Here is an 18642-nt window from a genome sequence, read left to right as displayed (position 1 = left end):
AACTAGACTGCATGTTTATAAGATACCAGTAATGCGTTTAACCACGCAATCTCTCAACAAGCGCCTTTAAAATATCTATTCAGGGTCACGTGGCAACTCCAAACCTTACAGCATTTAGCGTCCTCGATCAGCGTTCACCATAGCCAATATGGCAGAGATACCAGCCGTACTGAGAGAAGTTGACGAGGATGATATTCCTGAAGTGAGTGAGGAATAATGATGAAGTTGTACTCGTGTGAGTGATGGTTAACCAACGTCATGCGTAACATGACGTTATGAGCTATCTTCCTATGGCATCCAGAGGTCGAGGGTATCAGTCCATCAGTATATGGTCAAACACTGTAGGTAGTTAAAGCTAAACAGCTATAGCTAGCTACACAATAAAATGATGGGGAGTGTTAGCCATCCTCTCAAAGCTTTAGTGCTGATGACTGATGATAGTGGCTACCTGAAAATTGATTACAGTTTTATCAATAATAGAAAGAATCCATTACATATTGGCTAGCAAACACAACAGCAAATTAACTCTACTACTACAATTACAGTACTACTAGTACTAACTAAGGGTCAAGGGGATTGTCATCAGCCCTTGCAGAGCGCCCAATATCAGAGGATCATTCTAGCATTGTTAGTCCATATAATTTGAAGTGTTACATAACTTATCTGGCCAAAAAGCATTTGGTATGTGATACCATGTAGCTACTAGCTACCACAACAGTATTACTACATCTCATTGTGTGTGGTGACCACTACACACCACACTTGTATGATATCACCACAGGAAATGCTGGTGCCTATTATGGTAACATGATCCTGTCTGCCATAAGTACCTAATAAATAGCCAGCCAGAAACTATTGTTTATGTATGTACACATATTGCACCGTAGACATTAGTAGTGAATCTCACTCTAAATTCAGTGACCTTAGTCACTACAAAATTAATAGTGAACTCCACTACAGAATAATGATGAGCAGACATCAGTAGTGTATACCAATTATGGCTCTATTTAGTCCATCACTGGGAACAAAATGAAAGCCTTTATTATCTGAGGTACTAAAACAATTATTCAACCAACTCCTAAGAATAAAGTAGCAGAAATTTATGTTGAGATAATTGCTATCCCATGTGAGAAATCTAAAGCAATAATTATTATCATACACACTGTTAATGATGAAACTACATACTCTGACTTATAGCAATAAAAGGCTTTTAGCACCCTAAACCTACCTTCCTCCTTTTTCACTTGCATGCAATGATGGGAAATCTAACGTTGCTGTTCCACCTAATAACTACACAGTTTGTTTTTGCTAAAATAGAACAGCTCTCAACTAGAACTCTTAATATAGAAAGATGGAAGTTTTGAACTCTAGTAAATCACAAAAGCTCAGTAATGATAATGATACAAAGGAATGTTACTAACTTACTAGCAGGCATACATACCTACAGTAGTTACATTGCTAAAGTAAATGTTTTAACCTATACTTAACTTATATACTCTTGACTCAAGTATAGAACAGATTCCTTATAGCTACCATGTAGTAGATCACAAATGCTGCCATACATTACTTATGGGTTTCTATTCATAAACACTAGTCACACTGTAGCAGTACTGTTTATAATACTGTGATCTTGTAACTATATGTAATTTCCTGCTCTGTGACTATATGCTGAATTATTTTAATTTAAAATTTTGCTACTGTAGTAAGTGAATTGCTGTAATTATTATGGATAAATATTGCTCCACCCTCGTTACAATGTTTTGCTGTTTGTGTAATATAATCATAAATTTTCCATACAATGTCATTAAACCAAGAGCTAATAATAGTAGGGACTCTTGGTAGTACTTGTAGGCTACATGGCCATTGTACAGTGCATCTTTACTAGGTCACATTGTTTTGCAGATGGTGGAACAGCTCTTGGATAGCTTTAATGCTGGAAGGACTCGAGAAAAATCATTTAGGATACAACAGTTAAAAAATTTGTTGAGAATGTTAGATGAGAAAGAGGATGAGATAACAGAGGCTGGTTTCCGGGATTTAGGAAGGGTAAGTGGAACATGTAGCTGTTAGTGTGTAGTGTATGTACATCACGTTCAAGTGGTAGAGATAATCATAAAATTTCATATTTTGATGCCCACTGATATGGTTGTTGTTTCCTTGTGTAAGAAACTTTACTCACAATATTCGATCTAAATGAAAATCTAGTAATAACTAGGAAAAGCAGATAATGCATGGGTACCTGTTTTTAATTTACACTGGGAGGATTTTCCTGCATTAGCACATGAACAGTACACAAGTGTCCCATGTAGTGTTTATAAGTACGTTGACGTAATTGCAGACAACCCTCTAATTAATTGCATGTGTACATGATCTGCGTGTGCGTATGTGTGTATGTGCATGTGCAATACCAAAGAGAAGTTTAACTTTAATGTTGATGTAGCCAAGTTAAGGAAAGAGTCAAGTTTACTACCTTAATGCCAGTAATTATTTTTATTATTTGCATGTGCATAATAAATATTCAAATAATTATATAGTCCATTTTTGTGCTAAATTTTGGACATGTCTAAATTGTTTGGACACTTTTCCTATAACTGACAACAGTAGTGGCTGGCAATGCATCACCACCTGAGAAATAGTAATAAACTTGCAAAAGAAGTTACGGGTCATGTGCAGCTAATGGGCTCGTTTCTGTTACCAGCAGCTGTCAAGGTACAACAACCATCCAGTGAGGCAGTTGGAAACAGTGGAAATTGAAAACTCAAAACTTGTTTGTACTGACCTGTTTACACAGACCACCTCTATGATAAGACCACCTTGTTAAAGCTCAGTTAGGTCATAAAATGGTATGCTTCATGATCATGTCAAGTGTACGTCCTAGATAAGACTGACATGACTTGATATTCTTATCATAACACAACCACTTTGTTATAATGACCATTTCAGAATCTAATGTGTGTGGTACAGTGTAACCTGATTAATCGAGATGCCAGTATAACTATGAATTGATGAATCCTAACTTGATGTATAATGTATAAAACTTTTGGGGCCAAAGTCTATATAATGAAGTTGTCTTATTAACAAGGTTAGCTAGCTTCCTTGTCATGGTAATTAATACATAGTCTCACATGACCAGATTGCTTTCTTATCACTGAGCAAAGGAATGACTTGCGTAATCTGCCAAACCCTACCCCTGACAAGAAAGCCATTTAAGTGTATGTACATTATGTAGTAACCATGTAGTACGCCAGCTAACATGGTCCCAAAAATGCTATTATGGTGCACTTCATTATTTGGTAAATTGATACTATGATGCCATTTCCATTGTTATTTTTGAAATGTGCAAATCAATTGAGGGATTTATTTTGAGGTCATGAATTATGGGACTGAGATTTTTTGTTAATGAGTTTTATTACTGTGCTTTAAGTAATCATATTACACAATAAGATTACTTTCTGGTAAGTGGTAACTGATTATGGCTTCTTCAAAAGAAAAAGGTAATGACTATTACATAACAGTTACTATAGTAACATAATGGGTCATTCAAAAACTACATAGTGTCTGGGTTTGAGACCATAATAGTACTATGTAATTCAGTAACCCTCAGCTCCTTAACTTCACTTAGGCACCGAAAATTTTTAAATCATCTGAAATTTAACTATTTTATATGTTTTAATAATACCAAGAATAAATAATAAAAGAGAGAGTATCCAGTATGGATCATCAAAAATGACAGCCACAAGTCCACAGGCTTCCCTTGAATTTACAGGCAGTGTTTTAATACTCTTTGGCTTGCATACACTAACTTTCAAGGGGCTACTCAAAGTAACCACCTACTAAGTATTAACTCACTCAATCAGCACTTATACCATAAGCGTGAATTTACCACAATATCCAGAAAGACTTATGGCTGTCATTTTTGATTGCCCATATTGGAGTTAGGCACTCTCTCATCTTTTATTATTTACTCTGGATAATACATATTGTTGTAGTGCTTGATTGGTTGATATAATTTCAGTGAACGGATCACATGTTTATGCAAGCATAATTTTACGGTAGAATGTATTAAACACAGTGGGGTGAAATAGTTTTTTAAAGCATTTTGTAGTTTTCTGAACTCTTGTTTTTGTAATGAAGAAAGATGTCAAAGTAAATACCTGTGGTATCATCATATTCCCCACAGGATGGATGGATCTACTAGAGTCCCATGAGACTTGCTGTATAATGTAAACTAACATGTTTAGTGCTCAAACCACTCACCTTTGTTACAAAACTAGTTCCTTCAAATGTATTCATGCCAAAAAAGTGATTTTTTATTATCATGTACCATGGCTGGTTGTATCTAACTAGACTATGTATATCCGGGCGCAAGAGATATAGGTACACATACGTAGTAAAGATTCCAGTGTACAAAACAAAGTCCAAAGGCGCAGCATACAGTGTGCACATGCATACATAGTTGACTTACAATAGAAAAGCAAACAATACACTATCATTTATATTTACCTGATATTATTTGTGTATGTACATGTGCTGAGGCTTACCTATAGGTACACCTGTACATGTACATATTTATCTTGTAGAATAGGCAGGAGACAATCTTCTTTGAGCTCTTCAGCATCAAAGGAGAGATCATTGATGCTATCAACAATCTTGCTGAGTGGATGAAACCAGAACATGTCAAGAAAGATCTGGCTAATGTGATCAATACGTTGTGTATAGTGCCAGAGCCATTTGGAGTAGTGTGTGTGTTCAGTGCCTGGAACTATCCTGTTTTGGAGCTATTGCAACCACTAGCCGGTGCCATTGCTGCAGGTACGTATTGTGTGTACGTGTGTACACATGTAGTGTCATGTGTGGTACTGTTTATTGGGCAACGCTGTTTACCCTTCTACCAAGCATACACCTGATTTTCTGAAAACGTTTTCCGATAATCATGTCTGTTTGTATCCATGTTTGTCTTTTCTCACTCATGTAAGGAAACTGTTTTTCACTAACAACAGTGTGTACTGTATGTGAGAAATGAAGGTTGTATATGTGGAGCATGTATTATCCTTCCATACAGTTAAGAGTTAGGATTTCAAACAAATGAAAAATAGTGCAGCCACATACATAAGCTACCAGGAATAACAAATTGCATCTAGTTGAAGGACAGGCTCGAGGCTTTCTCTGACAAACTATAAAGTAGTTGAGAAGATATTTCTGTATGTATTTTGTTGTTAAAGAGGTTTGTTTTAATTATTACACTTCCTTAGCAGTGTATACAATGTATTACCAACTACAACATAATTGTGATGATGAATTACATTAACTACACTGATGTTGTATTAATTTCATTATTACAAGCAAAACTAAACTATTGTATAATTAAAATGAATAACAGCATAGCATGTGTTATTTATACTATATGTGACCGGATCTGCGAAAACCCGACATAATGGAGCAAGCCTAAATTTTCAGTATAAGCCATTGATTTGCAATGGGTAAAATATTTGCATAATTGAAAAAAATTTGTAAATTTTTTAAACGCTTTGTTCTTTGTGAAGGAAGGGTCCTATGATAAACACCTGGATATCACCTAATTCGCCTACTCAAGAGGAGTTCAAAATTCTTTGTTTTGTTGCAGTAGACTAAAGGATACATAAGTTATGGGCATTTGTTTACGTCACATCAAAACGATCGTACACGATCGATTTTTCTTCATTGATTTCGTCTCTGTATGCAGTGAAGAATGGTAATAGAAGACACAACTTACCCAGTAATGGACTCCCCTATTCATGGAAAATACAATGGTGCAAGTTACAACTCTGTACTGCATTGTATTTGTAAGTTACAGCCGTTTTTGTAAGTGCATGTAATTTACTTTCCCAATACTTGCTGTACAAATCGATCTTTCTGTTGTTGCTACTTTGTATGGCTGTAACTCCAAAAGTTGTTGCCATATGAGGCTGATACTTGGCCAGAGTATACACTTGACTAAGTAAATTATACATACTCAATAATAAAGAATTTGAAAAATGTGCCATTATGTCAGGTTTTCGCAGATCTGGTCACATATATTAATTGTCTATTTAGCTTTTAGCTGGGTGCCTTTTTGTGGTGGTAGTACATCAACTTGATTAATAAACAGTTTTTTAGAAGAATATCTCAGCAGTGAGTTTGTGGTCCTGAAAGTAAAAAGTGCGTGACTCAAATAAGTGCAAGGCACTACTGTGCATTTTTTCATGTAGCTACAGTTTTGCAATCTCTCACCATAGTGTTTACCATTTTTAACACCTTGGCTCGTGGATGTGTGACAAATTTCAACTTGATGTCACAAATACTTCTAAATCACAAATACTTTTATATCCATGTTGTTTTCAGACCTTCAGTGCTGGTCACTGTAAAGTGTTAACAATGAATACTTTAGGTTTAAGGAAGAAAATCCATCCCTCCTGGAGGAAGACTGAGTGTGGCCCCGACTAGACATTGGGTGACCTGCAGTTTGAATCCTGGGGCTGGAGGGATTTGTTTCCTTACTTTGGCCCCTTTTCTGTTACACCCTATCAGTCAGTAAGTCAGTCAGTAAGTGAAAGTCCTTGAAATCAGGCTAGGTAATCCTAAGGCTGCAGCACATGTTGCTGTCAGACCTTCAGTGCTAGTCACTGTAAAGTGTTAATGATCCATGCTTAGTCACAAACCCATTTTGAGGCAAATCAGGTCAGTCGGGAGATTCTTTTCTGCCAGGCGATTAGCTTCACTGAATTTGGATTATGAAGCCATATGATTACAGCCCTTATTTCTTGCTTCCTCCTGTCATGATCAACATACAGTATTACTGTGATAATTATTTATTTACGTATATTGATAAATACTAGTATAAGTAGTACAAAGCATTTTGGCAGATGTCTGTGAAGTTGGTGATTTGAAATCCAATCACAAATTGTTTTCAAGACTACCTGGACATGTTTAGCATTGTCATATCAATACACTGTAAAGAATTATGACAATTGTACTGCTACAAATTCTTCTCAACATGGGTACTCTAATAGAGCAGTCAACTACTGAAAAGGTGTTCACAAATATTAGCAATTATGCAGTTGCCCTCTATTTGCGTTGAACCACCAACTCTGCTTCAGAAACTCCAACTTGGGAACTTCATTGCTTGTTATCAACTTGAAAGTGCCTAATGATGGTAATGAAAATAAGTCTTTCAGCTGCAAGTAAGTGAATTATAATCATATTATATGTGACCGGATTTGCGAAAAGGTACCTTTTTCACACACAAAATTTGACCCATTTTTTTGAACTTTAAGGCTTCATAACTTTTTGATCATGGCATATAATTGCTTGAAATTTTCAATGAATGTAGCTACAGTATCTGGCTACATTTTGATACTAAGAGCAAGTTAATCAGTATAAGGAGTCAATTGTTACATGACTTTGTTTGCTGATATGTCAAATGTGTGGAAAAGGTACCTTTTCGCAAATCCGGTCACATATTATAATTGGCACTCCAAAATTCCATGACATTCTTGTACCACATACAATTACATCACTGACTATAGATATGCATCACTTATAATTATTAGCTACTGTAAGTATACAAATTTAATAATTGCAACTTCTGTGTGCAAACTGTTCGCTATAAAATTATGTAGAAGTTGTTTTTTTGCATAAAGAATTTCACTTGTTTTTGTGAATCTTACATCACGGTTATGTTATCCACATTCTGTTCTTGCACCATACAACTTGTGTGGCTATGCAAGCAGCCAGATAATCAGCTGACAAACATCTCACAGCTGTAATAATGCACTGGCAACATTTCAAGATGTTTCAGTCAAAAGATTGAGAACTTCAAACTTATAATTATTGGCTGTAATAAGGGCATGTAAAAGTAACTGGCAGCTGAAAGAGCTGATATCTGGAGTAAATGGTAATACCACTATAGTACACCCTCAGTTATCCAATCTTCATTTATCTGTACCCTCTTTTATCCGAAAGTATAAATGACTGTTCTATTAGAGTATTTCAACATAGCTCTATGTATAATTGTATGGGCTTCAGTTATCCAAACAATTCACTTATCTGAACACCTTTACCATTGCCTGAGACACATCGGAGCTCAGACAATTGAGATACAGCCTGTACACAACGCTGTGCTACAAAAGCAATTGTGGGTTTTACTGGTTTTAGTGGTACCATTTCTAGCCATATAGGACACTTAAAGTAAGCTAAGGTGCTAAGTTAAGAATAGGTTACTGACTTTGATAAATGGGAACCAATTTACGACATGTACCATGTAGATACATGTGTTCGGTTTAACCGGCCATTTTTACAAAATTCTATTTGCTATAAAGACATATTGAAATGTAAAAATACATGTACCACACCCAGATTTTATGCACATTTTAATCACTTCCATATGCAGTGAAACGAAACTCAAATCAAATCAAAGCCTATACACTTTCAGATTAGCCTGATTGTAGGAGTAAGAAAATCTTTATTTTGTGTTTGTACAGTAAAGGGCATGTGAGTTATGGACACTTACTTGCAATGAGGTAGAAATAGAGTTTACCATCATCATTTCTTTGTTGAAATGACTTTTTCTTTTGTCCACATGGAGAATTATAATATACCTTGATGGATTTACAAATTCATGGTGAAATGGACTACCCACATGATATTGCACTGTGGTTAGGGTTATTATCATGATAGCCTTGATCACAAATGCCTTTGGATGCTGAGGCATTACAAAGCATTAGTCTTAGCTGCTTAATGCACATTGTGGGTTTGAGTTTTTAGCATAGGCTCTAATATGTGATTGGCTGAGCAAAAACTGGTCATTTTTGTACATTCCTTGAATTCTATTTTCTTGCTTCTCACTTATCAAAAATGTGGACAGCTATAGTTTCAGTTTTTTTATGATGAGTAGTCCTGGAGTTATAGTAATGGACACAATGGACTTGATTTGTAAAGCAACAGCAATGCAAATAAATTACAGGTGTTCCATTCATCGATCATAACTCATGACTAAGACAAGCTACAAAGACAGGACTTGGCTCAACTGGAGTCCAGGCCAATATGTATGTGGAATATAACCCTGTGACTTCGTCTGAGATGCCAAAGTGGTATATATCCGAAATATGTATGGTTAAATATCACATGAAAAAGTACACATGATATAATATGCACCTAATCCACTACAGGTAACACAGTACTACTAAAGCCCAGTGATTTGGCCATACACACCTCCAACTTGATGATGGATTTGATACCTCAATATTTGGATACGGTACACATACACACATTTATGTATTGTGTACGTATACATGATAGAATGCTGCAGTGTACTGTTCACACATGAATATGTACCGAGTACTATGTAGTTTAACATTGTTAGAAACTTTGCATTAAATACATATTGTACTTATGTGTACATCAATCGTGATTTCTAATTGTGGTCTCTGTTATCTAGGACTGTTATAAGGTGGCAGCAGGAGGTATACCATTATGCCAAGCAGTACTCAAGGAGAGGTTTGATTACATAATGTTTACCGGTAGTCCCGGAATAGGCAAGATCATCATGAGGGCTGCTGCTGAGAACCTGACCCCAGTAACCTTGGAATTGGGAGGGAAAAAGTGAGTAAATATGTACGTACAGCCTGTATATACAATACATACAGTACACACATTTGTACATGCACATCATGTACATACACTGTACTTGTATGTATGGATAGCCTGTATGCAGTTCTGTACTTTTTGTTTGTTTCTACCAGTCCATGTATAGTGGATAGTTCTGCTAACATAAAGGTTGCTGGGAAACGTATTGCTTGGGGCAAGTACACTAATGCTGGTCAATCCTGTTTGGCACCAAACTACATCCTGTGTCACCAGTCAATCAGGGATGACTTGGTAGCCAGTATTACAGCAGCTGTGAGGCAGTTCTATGGAGAGGTAAACTTACTTACTTAATATTAATTAATTTTGTACATATATTGCACTTACATACTCGCTTGCGAGGTTTTGCAATTATTATTATAATAAAAATAATAAAGTTCTGGTGTATTGTGCTTGTACGTATGTCTGTCTACATAATTATGTGTTTGTACCAAAACTACCTACACACATGACACTGATTTAATGCAACATTGCACTCATGAGGTAACCATTCACAAGTGTGGCAGTCCTCAACTGTACATATCTGATTTTATGCTGTACTGTTCAATGCTGAAGAGATTCATTGAATCAAGCTTTTGTGTCCATCATTTTAAGACTCGAAACACTTTACCCACCCTTCAATAGAGTGGTAACACCTGACATCAGTCATGGTAGTTGCATAACGGTGTTGAAACCGGGTCGGGTCAACCGGGTCACATTTTCTCCGGGTCATCCAGGTCTGACCCGGTTTACAAATCATCCAGGTCTGACCCGGATTGGATCACGTGAGAAACGAAATTGTTCGTTTGACGACATGGAAACTTATAAACGCTATTGCGTAGCGCTTTCGTGAGCCACGCCTACTTATCGCATTACAAACATACGCTCAGCCACGCTCATTTATTAGTAAGTGCAGTGTGTAGCACGAAACTGAGGGTATCTATGGTGAGGGGTAGCTATTGTAGTAGGTGATGACTTTTTTTTTTGGTCTTCAACCTACAGCTAGGCTGAAGTTGCAATTCTAAAAGTCTGGATCCGCCCCTGTTTACTCAACACGAATCGAACGCTCAAAACATAGCTCTTATCGCACGCCTCGGCTTTAATTAATCCGGGTCAAATCCGGGTCTGACCCAGATTGCTATCCGGGTCAGTGGGTCATCCGGGTCAGCAGTAGTGACCCGGTTTCAACGCTGTTGCATAATAACTTCAGCAGGACAAAAAAAGAGTACAAATTTACATTGCCTTAAGGTGACTTACTAACTGTGAACATGTTAACAGAGATAAATAGAGATTAGTAAAAGAAATATTGACGTTTGATTTGATTCATGCATGGCTGCACGTACAAGCACATAGCAAAAAATTTGTTCAGACACAAAGGTATTGACACTTTGTTAAGAACAATAGAAGGGTATCATAACAGCAGTACATATAACAGTTCACTATTGTTCATTCTTCCTTACTGAAGTGTTGGTTGGTGAGCACTGCTCTCTTGAGTTGGACCATAAACAGTTGTTTTATTTTTGTTACCATTTTAAAATCAACCCTATGCTTGAATAGAATTCTCTGTAGTCTCCCCAACTACTGTTCTATATCATTCATGAGGCCAGCAGCTAAACTGTAGTCATTTATAGGGGACACACTATTTAATTTGCCGCATTTTGTGGCCTACAGAAGTTGCGCTTATGCATTTTTAAACTTAATTTTGTTATGTGAAAGTTGATGCTCTATTTTGTAGTGCCTCAGCGGTACACCTACTGTATGTGACTATATATATACTTACTCCCATCCATGCAATAAATTCATGTGAAATACATAACATTGGTGGCATGGACAAAGATAATGAAATACACCCTGTAAAAAGATTTGTTGATGTTACTATCTTGTATGTTACGATGTTTCATTTACAGCTTTTTCCTTGGCTTTGTCCTTGTCTTCAACAGACTTGTTAATATTTTTGATACCACTATAAGTCTATCTATTCAACAGATATACATGTCAACATCTATGTATGTAGTTACACTCTTACTGCATATTTTGCAGTGAGTTTGTTGTTAACTAATCAGTCAGCCATAAACCATCAGTAGAATATGAGGTGCCTGTAACAAAATTAAAAATATTTCAGTAATAACAACTTATCCAATTCAGGCTTTTTTGTATCAATATTTCAGTAGGTGTTCATAAGCAATGGTGTTTGTCAAGTACAATGTTACATTAAATCTCTACTGTACGTGTATCATAAACATTGCATCTTGTTTATGTTTAGAATCCCAGAGAATCAAACAACTATGGTCGTATAATCAATACACGTCATTTTGAGTGAGTATATGTACACTATATGTAGCTACATAATATACTTTATTTCATATTATGGTGTGTACGTTGATTGAGTCAGTATAGAGTGTATATGATAAACTGTTGAAGAAATCAGTGTGAGGGTTCTTAGATGACTTCCTAATACATGCTGTGTATGGCCACTTTCAGTTATTCAGGTAGTCACATATGAGAGCATGAAGAATTAAAAGTTTGTAGGCAGAATATGTATGTTAACAGAAATCAGCACAAAATAAGTGCAGAAATTGAAATAATGATTTAAAATACCAATTATGGGTATGGTCTTGTACAATATGGCTTGTTGCAGTCATAGATGATAGTACACATGTTTTGGTAAGGTATTTTTTCAGGTGAATGATATAACAAGATGAACAATATAAGAGTGTACTCTTGAGGGTGTTACTATTCAGTGGACTGGAACACTGGACTGGACTACTAGACTGACATGTTTTTGGTTTTGCACATTCTGTGGTTGGATTTACGGAGTCTTGCTAGTAAGCTAGCACCCTTAGGGAACCTGCAGCCCACTCAAATACTGAAGATGAGCAGTGAAATATGCGAAAACTGTATTTCACCGCTCATTTAATATGCCACTATTACTAATTCCTTACCCTGTAAAGCTGCAGGCAGTGCAGGGAATGTGACAGCAATAGTTAACCAGTAATCAACTTGCCAGTAGACAATATCCTTTGAGCAAGCCGGCTTAAGCAGCTAGCTGGTCTCGTGTGGCCAGACCTCTAGTTCGGTGCAGGGGCTTACTAATCATTAGATATTTTTCAGCACGAGCGTCGAGGACAGGCGCTTATAGTCTTTAATTGATAAGCTCCTGCACTGAAACAGAAGTCTGGCAGCAAGACTAGCTTGCTCCTCAAGCTTGCTCTAAGGATACCTCAAAAGATATTGTCTACTGGCAAGTTGATCACTGGTTAACTATCGCTGTCATATTCCCTGCACTTCCTGCAGCATTACAGGGTAAGGAATAAGTGCTGTATAATGGCATAATGAATGGTAAAATACGGTTTTCGTATATTCCACTCCTCATCTTCAGCATTTGAGTGGGCTGCAGGTGCCCTAAGGGTGCTAGCTTACTAGCAAGACTCCGAAAATCCAACCATAGATGTGCAAAAGCTACAAATATGTCAGTCCAGTAGTCCAGTCCACTGAATAGTAACGCCCGTACTCTTGATGACAGTTAAAGGGTATAAAATAATGCAGTGCGGGTCTAATTTTCAAGTAGTTTATAATGTTTTGGCTCGAGCTCTTTTCAGGTAGGAGAAACATAGTTTAATGTTTCGGTCTGCATAAAGGTGGTTCAATTGGGCCCATATAACTACTAATTAGGTATAATCCGTTTGTATGTGTAATATAGCTAGACAAGTCATTTTGCTCACTTAAACATTTTATGTATCCATTTCTAGTCGTGTTCACGCACTACTCGATGGTAGTGGTAATGTGGTACTAAAAGGGGAATCAGACAGGAATGATCTCTATATAGCACCCACCATCATCACTGATGTGAAACCTGATGACACAATAATGCAAGATGAGGTATGATTGTCATCAGTTACATACAAACTTTGTCAACTATACACCTTATATACAGACAACATTTGCAAGCATGTTTATATGGACATGTTCAGTAGCTACATAATACAGTAGACCCTTAGTTCTTCTAACCCAATGTGTCTCAGACAATGGTAAAAGTGTTCATAAAGCCAAGTGGATTGTTTTGATAACTGAAGCCCATGCATAAACATTTACGTATATACAGAGCTCTGTTGAAATACTCTAATAGAACATACACTTGTACTCAAAATGCTCTAATAGAACAGTCAGATAAATGAGGATCTACTACACATACGGTAGTTGTACATCACATACATTCAACTGTATTCATGCAAGTATGACTATGCAACCACCCATGTACAGTATTATGGTCCTTACACCTAAAATGCACACACATGTAATAATTGTATAAACACATTAGCATATGGCTAGTCAATTGCTTTGTTATTTTGTGACAGATATTTGGTCCCATTCTACCAATCATTTGTATTGACGATATTGATGATGCTATTGATCTGATCAATGATGGGTAGGTTCATATACCAGTAGCACAGTTTACCCTTAATAATATGCATTGTAAAAAAGCATATAACTCCACCGTAGTTAATGCTACTTGGCTTGATTTCTTCACCATTCAATGTTGCTATGGTCCATTACATGTTTTCACCTACTGAAATACCCCCACACGTAGTGTTCTTACCTTCATCCTCTTTGTCCTCCTTTGTATCCCATATTCTTTCTCTGTCACCACATAAGTGTTGATTCATGGGAAGTGTGTCATTGGTTTTTAACACGCCTTATGTAAGTCTTTGAGCAGTCTGTAGACCTTCAGCACTTGTGCTGTTAAGCATTAATAAATAAACATAAAAAATTGGCTTCTATTGGCTATAATGGTTATTAAAGATATTCTTTGTAGTGAGTTGGAGAGCTTGAGGTACTTCTTGTACAGTTCTAAATTTTGTAATCCTGTGAAACAGGCAAAACATCCGGTTGTTGAAAACAAAGAAAGATGACTGTTGCTTTTCAGTAATTGGCACACATCAGTTCAGACATACAATTAATTTTATGATAATTTCCCATTCTTTCAGTATGTGTTGGCTCACCATTCATAAGCCATGTTTACTTGTTTACTTACCAAAAAGCAAACAAGTAAAAGAAAAAAATTATTTGGATAAGAATCACTGAATAAGAGGTGATGAAACAAGGTAGGTCATCTACCTGCTGCAATACTAGTGGACATTAAACCTTACTTTGGTCATGGCTATACTACTGACAAGCTGTGTATGAAAGTACAGTAGGAATTAAATGCATGTGACTATTACTGTAGCCACAGGTATAGGCAAACTTCTTTAATTTTATTTATGTGATCTGTACTAGTACACCCTACAATACAAGAGTACATGGCTATTAATTTTGACTTATTTTATCCCAATAGGGAAAAGCCATTGGCATTGTATGCATTTACCAGTGACAAGTCAGTGAAGGAAAAACTAACAACCCGTACCTCTTCTGGAGCAATTAGTTTCAATGATGTATTAGTTCATTTTAGTGGTAAGAACAATTACTGTGTATTGCGTGAATATGTAATGAAGTATTATTTGAGTTTGTATGTAGAGCATTTAATCAGTCTAGCTGTGTAGAAAGTCAATCGCCCATTTAAAATACTTTGTTTAACTTCAAAACTTAAAACCCTTGACAATATCAATGGTGATCTAGAAATTTTTCAGAGGGGGTTTCGAGTTTATAAATTATCTTGGGTGGGGAGACTAGTGAAAATTAACTCAACAAGTGTGAAAACTCAGCATGCAAAGCATGCTTCATCTAGGAGGGGTCTGGGGCATGTCACCACAGAAAAGTTTTGAAAACTTAAGCTTCTAAGATTGAATTAGGGATTGCAATTTAAATATTGCAAATCACTGCATGTAGAAGAAAGGCATCATTAATGATAAAAGTGGCAGTTCTAATACTGACACGCAGAGTACAAAGTATAGGTTTTTAAAAAAACACATTGCTTAAATAGCCTATAAATAGCTACAACTAGCAAGGTCGATCACAACTGTTTTCAAAGACTTTCAACTTTTTTTTATTTGTTAATGTTGATTAAAAATTCTGAGCGTTATCTCTCAGATGCATTTAATTGTTTTATTAGAGTACGTGATTTCAGTATAACTGACTTTTATATTTGAGCAGTGGATTGCTATATTGCAGTTATCTCAATCTTGACAAGTGGATCCCTTCTAAAATATAAGTCAAAAGGCTATGGCTTACTCCTATTTTGCTGATTTGTGCATACAAAGCAATGTATAGCTCAATAATGATAGTTTTATGCTGCCAGTACAACTTTGATAGTGCAGTGCCACATCACTAAAGGTGGTTATAATATAGTTGACGTTTTGCTTAGGCACTTTAATATTTCTACTATAGTATAATTATGCAATGGTATCACCCTGTCTGTCTGCTCCATAACTGATTTTGAGAGCAAGCACTCTCTTTCAAAAGTGGTTTCAGTTAAATGCATATAAATTAATCCTTAGAGCATTGAATAGAGGAAGCTGCTAAAGTGCTAATGGAATAGCGAAAGGAGTTTGAAAACCCTTTCCAGTGGTCCTACGGTGACACAAGGTAAGCCCGTTATCCATGTGACCACCACCTTATTAGTGCTTCACATTTCTAAAAGTGTACTGTAGTGTGCATGTTTTATCAAGTGACAGCAACCACTGCATTAGCTAGTGGTTATAATATACTTGTTTCCAACAGTACGTACTCTGCCATTTGGAGGTGTTGGTCACAGTGGACAGGGAGCCTATCATGGCAAGTTCACATTTGACACATTCTCCCACAAGAAGGCTTACTACTCAACCTTCACCGGAATAGCAGAACCACTGATGAAGTATGTACTATAGCTGTTGATCTCTTCTACTGTTTCATTTTTTTTACAGAATTCGGTATCCACCTTTCACTGATCAAAATATTCAAAGGGGTAAAAAGCTGTTAGTTCCTACAATTAAGAATGGATCAAGTTACTTTACATACATCATACTAACCTGTGTGATAGTAGCAGTGATCAGTATCATCTTAAATGTGAGTGACCATTATAATAATTGTGTGTGTGCACACTGTATGCATGTAGCCTAAATATTTCGTGGGACAAATTTTTCAAGGTTGAGCATTTATTGCTAAAAATAAATGCTCCCAAAATGTATTAGACTATATAGAGGCCTAAATATTTCAAGGATAAAATTTTTGCTGGTAACACCCAAAATTGCAAAATCAGCGAAAAATTTCCCCCTCGAAATATTAGGCTATACGATATATACAGTATATGAATAATGTTTAAGGAATATTTTTGTTTACTCACATTCACATAATATGTGTGAGAGATTACTAATGTGTACACATGTTTATAGTACTGTCTTCGTTTTGTTTTTTAGATCCTTTAATACAGACAGTTCAATTCAACTTCACCCAAAGATTATCTAATTGACTTAATTCATTGCATTGCTATAGTAATTTAACTTCCTGTAGTTATACAATGCTCAGCTGCTGTATATAGTTATGTATATTCAGAATTCACATCAGTTTGCTATAGTGTCATTAACTAATGGCTAAGCAAAGAATTTCTGCATGTACACTTGTATTTATTGGTGGTATACACAAAAGGCTACTGTATGTGTGATCACTAGAAGACATCAAAGTGACTGTGTGGATCGATGACCCATGGGATGCGTATAAAATAGTATGTGGCCATGTACTAAGGTGTTTGTAGTTCACATCACAGCCCACATGGACAGAACCATACGTATTACACAACAGTAGAAGAATATGTGAGGACACAACTTGGTTTAAATATTGTAAGTAAAATTTTTAATTAGTTTCACGGGATTTGGTTATGACAAGTCCTTAACTCTTCAACATTGTAAGCATTAACCCTGAAACTTATCTAAATCATTTTGTATTGTTTATCAGAAAGTACCACAAATGACATAATACAATCATAAAGCCTATGGCTGCTCTGTTAGAATATACTGTACTGCATTGTCAACTGTTTGCATGACTGCTCTATTAGAGTAAATTGTGACCGGATCTGCAAAAAAGGGTCTTGTAATAACCTTTCCAAATTTTTAAGTTTGACGAGTCATAACTCATCATATGTTTAACCCATTGTCTTAAAATTACATCCAGGAATAGTGCTATGTTAGGAGTGTAAAGTGACCAATTATCAGGCTGGTACCATACACATAAGGATTAATGCAATTAGAAAGGCTATAAGATCCCCTTCACAGATCTGGCATGATCACAATTGATCTAGAACAAGGTATTCCACTGCTACATAATTATACTTGTAGATAATGAGATATTTAGAAGTAGTTATGTACCTTTTAATTCTTTTTCTCACTGTTTAGCTTGTGTTATCTTCTACGTACAAAAAAATTTGTTTCTGAATTTTTCATTACATGCAACACAGTAAACAACCAAACATGTACAGTAAACAACAATTACTATATATATTTTTAGCAAAACCTGAGCTTCATATGCTCCATATACTCTCATTTCAAGCCTTGATACATATGAGATAAATTGTTAGCATGCATCTGAAGATCGATCATGTGAATTATGGTCAGAGTTAACCTTTGGTTTCCCAAAAGTTCACTACTACAATATTTGCTTGAAATCTTATAACTCAGATCTCATCCTCTTGCTCTAGAATCTTGATTTACGTTAATTCATCATCTTTCTTTTTATACAATATTGAAGCATTTACCTGTTTTGTGTGTGAATTGTCCCATAATATGTATAGCCTAAATATATCTAGGGGCATTTTTTTGAGGTTGAGAAATGTTGCTAAAAATAAAATTTTTGTGGATTTGTAAACACTCCCAAAATATATGGAGGTCTAAATATTTTAAGGATAAAATTTTCCCCAAACCACGAAATTAACAAAATAAATTCTCCTTTGAAATATGTAGGCTACATGGTAGTGCGTGCTTTTACAATTACCTCTCACTGAAAAACTTCTGTCACTTTGTCAACCTTTACACTCAACACAATAACTTACCCTCATCTGTGGCAATCATTTCCTAACTTTTTACAACAAACTAAGGAAAA

At 36.0% G+C, this 18642-nt stretch overlaps 1 protein-coding gene across 2 annotated transcripts; it reads left to right on the top strand.

Annotated features, from left to right (window-relative positions):
• The first annotated feature begins 64 nt into the window (after window positions 1-64).
• On the top strand, window positions 65-17185 carry LOC136253403 (aldehyde dehydrogenase, dimeric NADP-preferring-like). Of its 2 annotated transcripts, XM_066046064.1 has the most exons (13): window positions 65-202; window positions 1903-2046; window positions 4581-4812; window positions 9186-9271; window positions 9455-9618; window positions 9759-9936; window positions 11903-11955; window positions 13389-13518; window positions 13995-14065; window positions 14972-15087; window positions 16294-16426; window positions 16476-16617; window positions 16968-17185. In XM_066046064.1, exons 1-13 carry the CDS (start codon window positions 149-151, stop codon window positions 16974-16976), a joined length of 1512 nt encoding a protein of 503 aa, XP_065902136.1. In that variant the 5' UTR covers window positions 65-148; the 3' UTR covers window positions 16977-17185. The 2 variants fall into 2 exon arrangements, with proteins under 2 accessions (XP_065902136.1, XP_065902137.1); XM_066046065.1 differs by lacking the exons at window positions 16294-16426; window positions 16476-16617; window positions 16968-17185 and adding an exon at window positions 16071-16273.
• Window positions 17186-18642: the final 1457 nt, after the last annotated feature.

Source organism: Dysidea avara, chromosome 4, assembly GCF_963678975.1.
Source record: "Dysidea avara chromosome 4, odDysAvar1.4, whole genome shotgun sequence".
Taxonomy (NCBI): domain Eukaryota; kingdom Metazoa; phylum Porifera; class Demospongiae; order Dictyoceratida; family Dysideidae; genus Dysidea; species Dysidea avara.
The sequence above is the reverse complement of the archived record's forward strand: the minus strand, read 5'-3'. Positions and strand labels throughout refer to the sequence as shown.

Excerpts from the sequence above, each read along its gene's own strand:
- LOC136253403 (XM_066046064.1), top strand. The coding sequence starts at position 149 with ATGGCAGAGATACCAGCCGTACTGAGAGAAGTTGACGAGGATGATATT. Across the intron at positions 203-1,902 it reads ACGAGGATGATATTCCTGAA|ATGGTGGAACAGCTCTTGGA; the intron begins GTGAGTGAGGAA and ends ATTGTTTTGCAG. Across the intron at positions 4,813-9,185 it reads AGCCGGTGCCATTGCTGCAG|GTAACACAGTACTACTAAAG; the intron begins GTACGTATTGTG and ends AATCCACTACAG.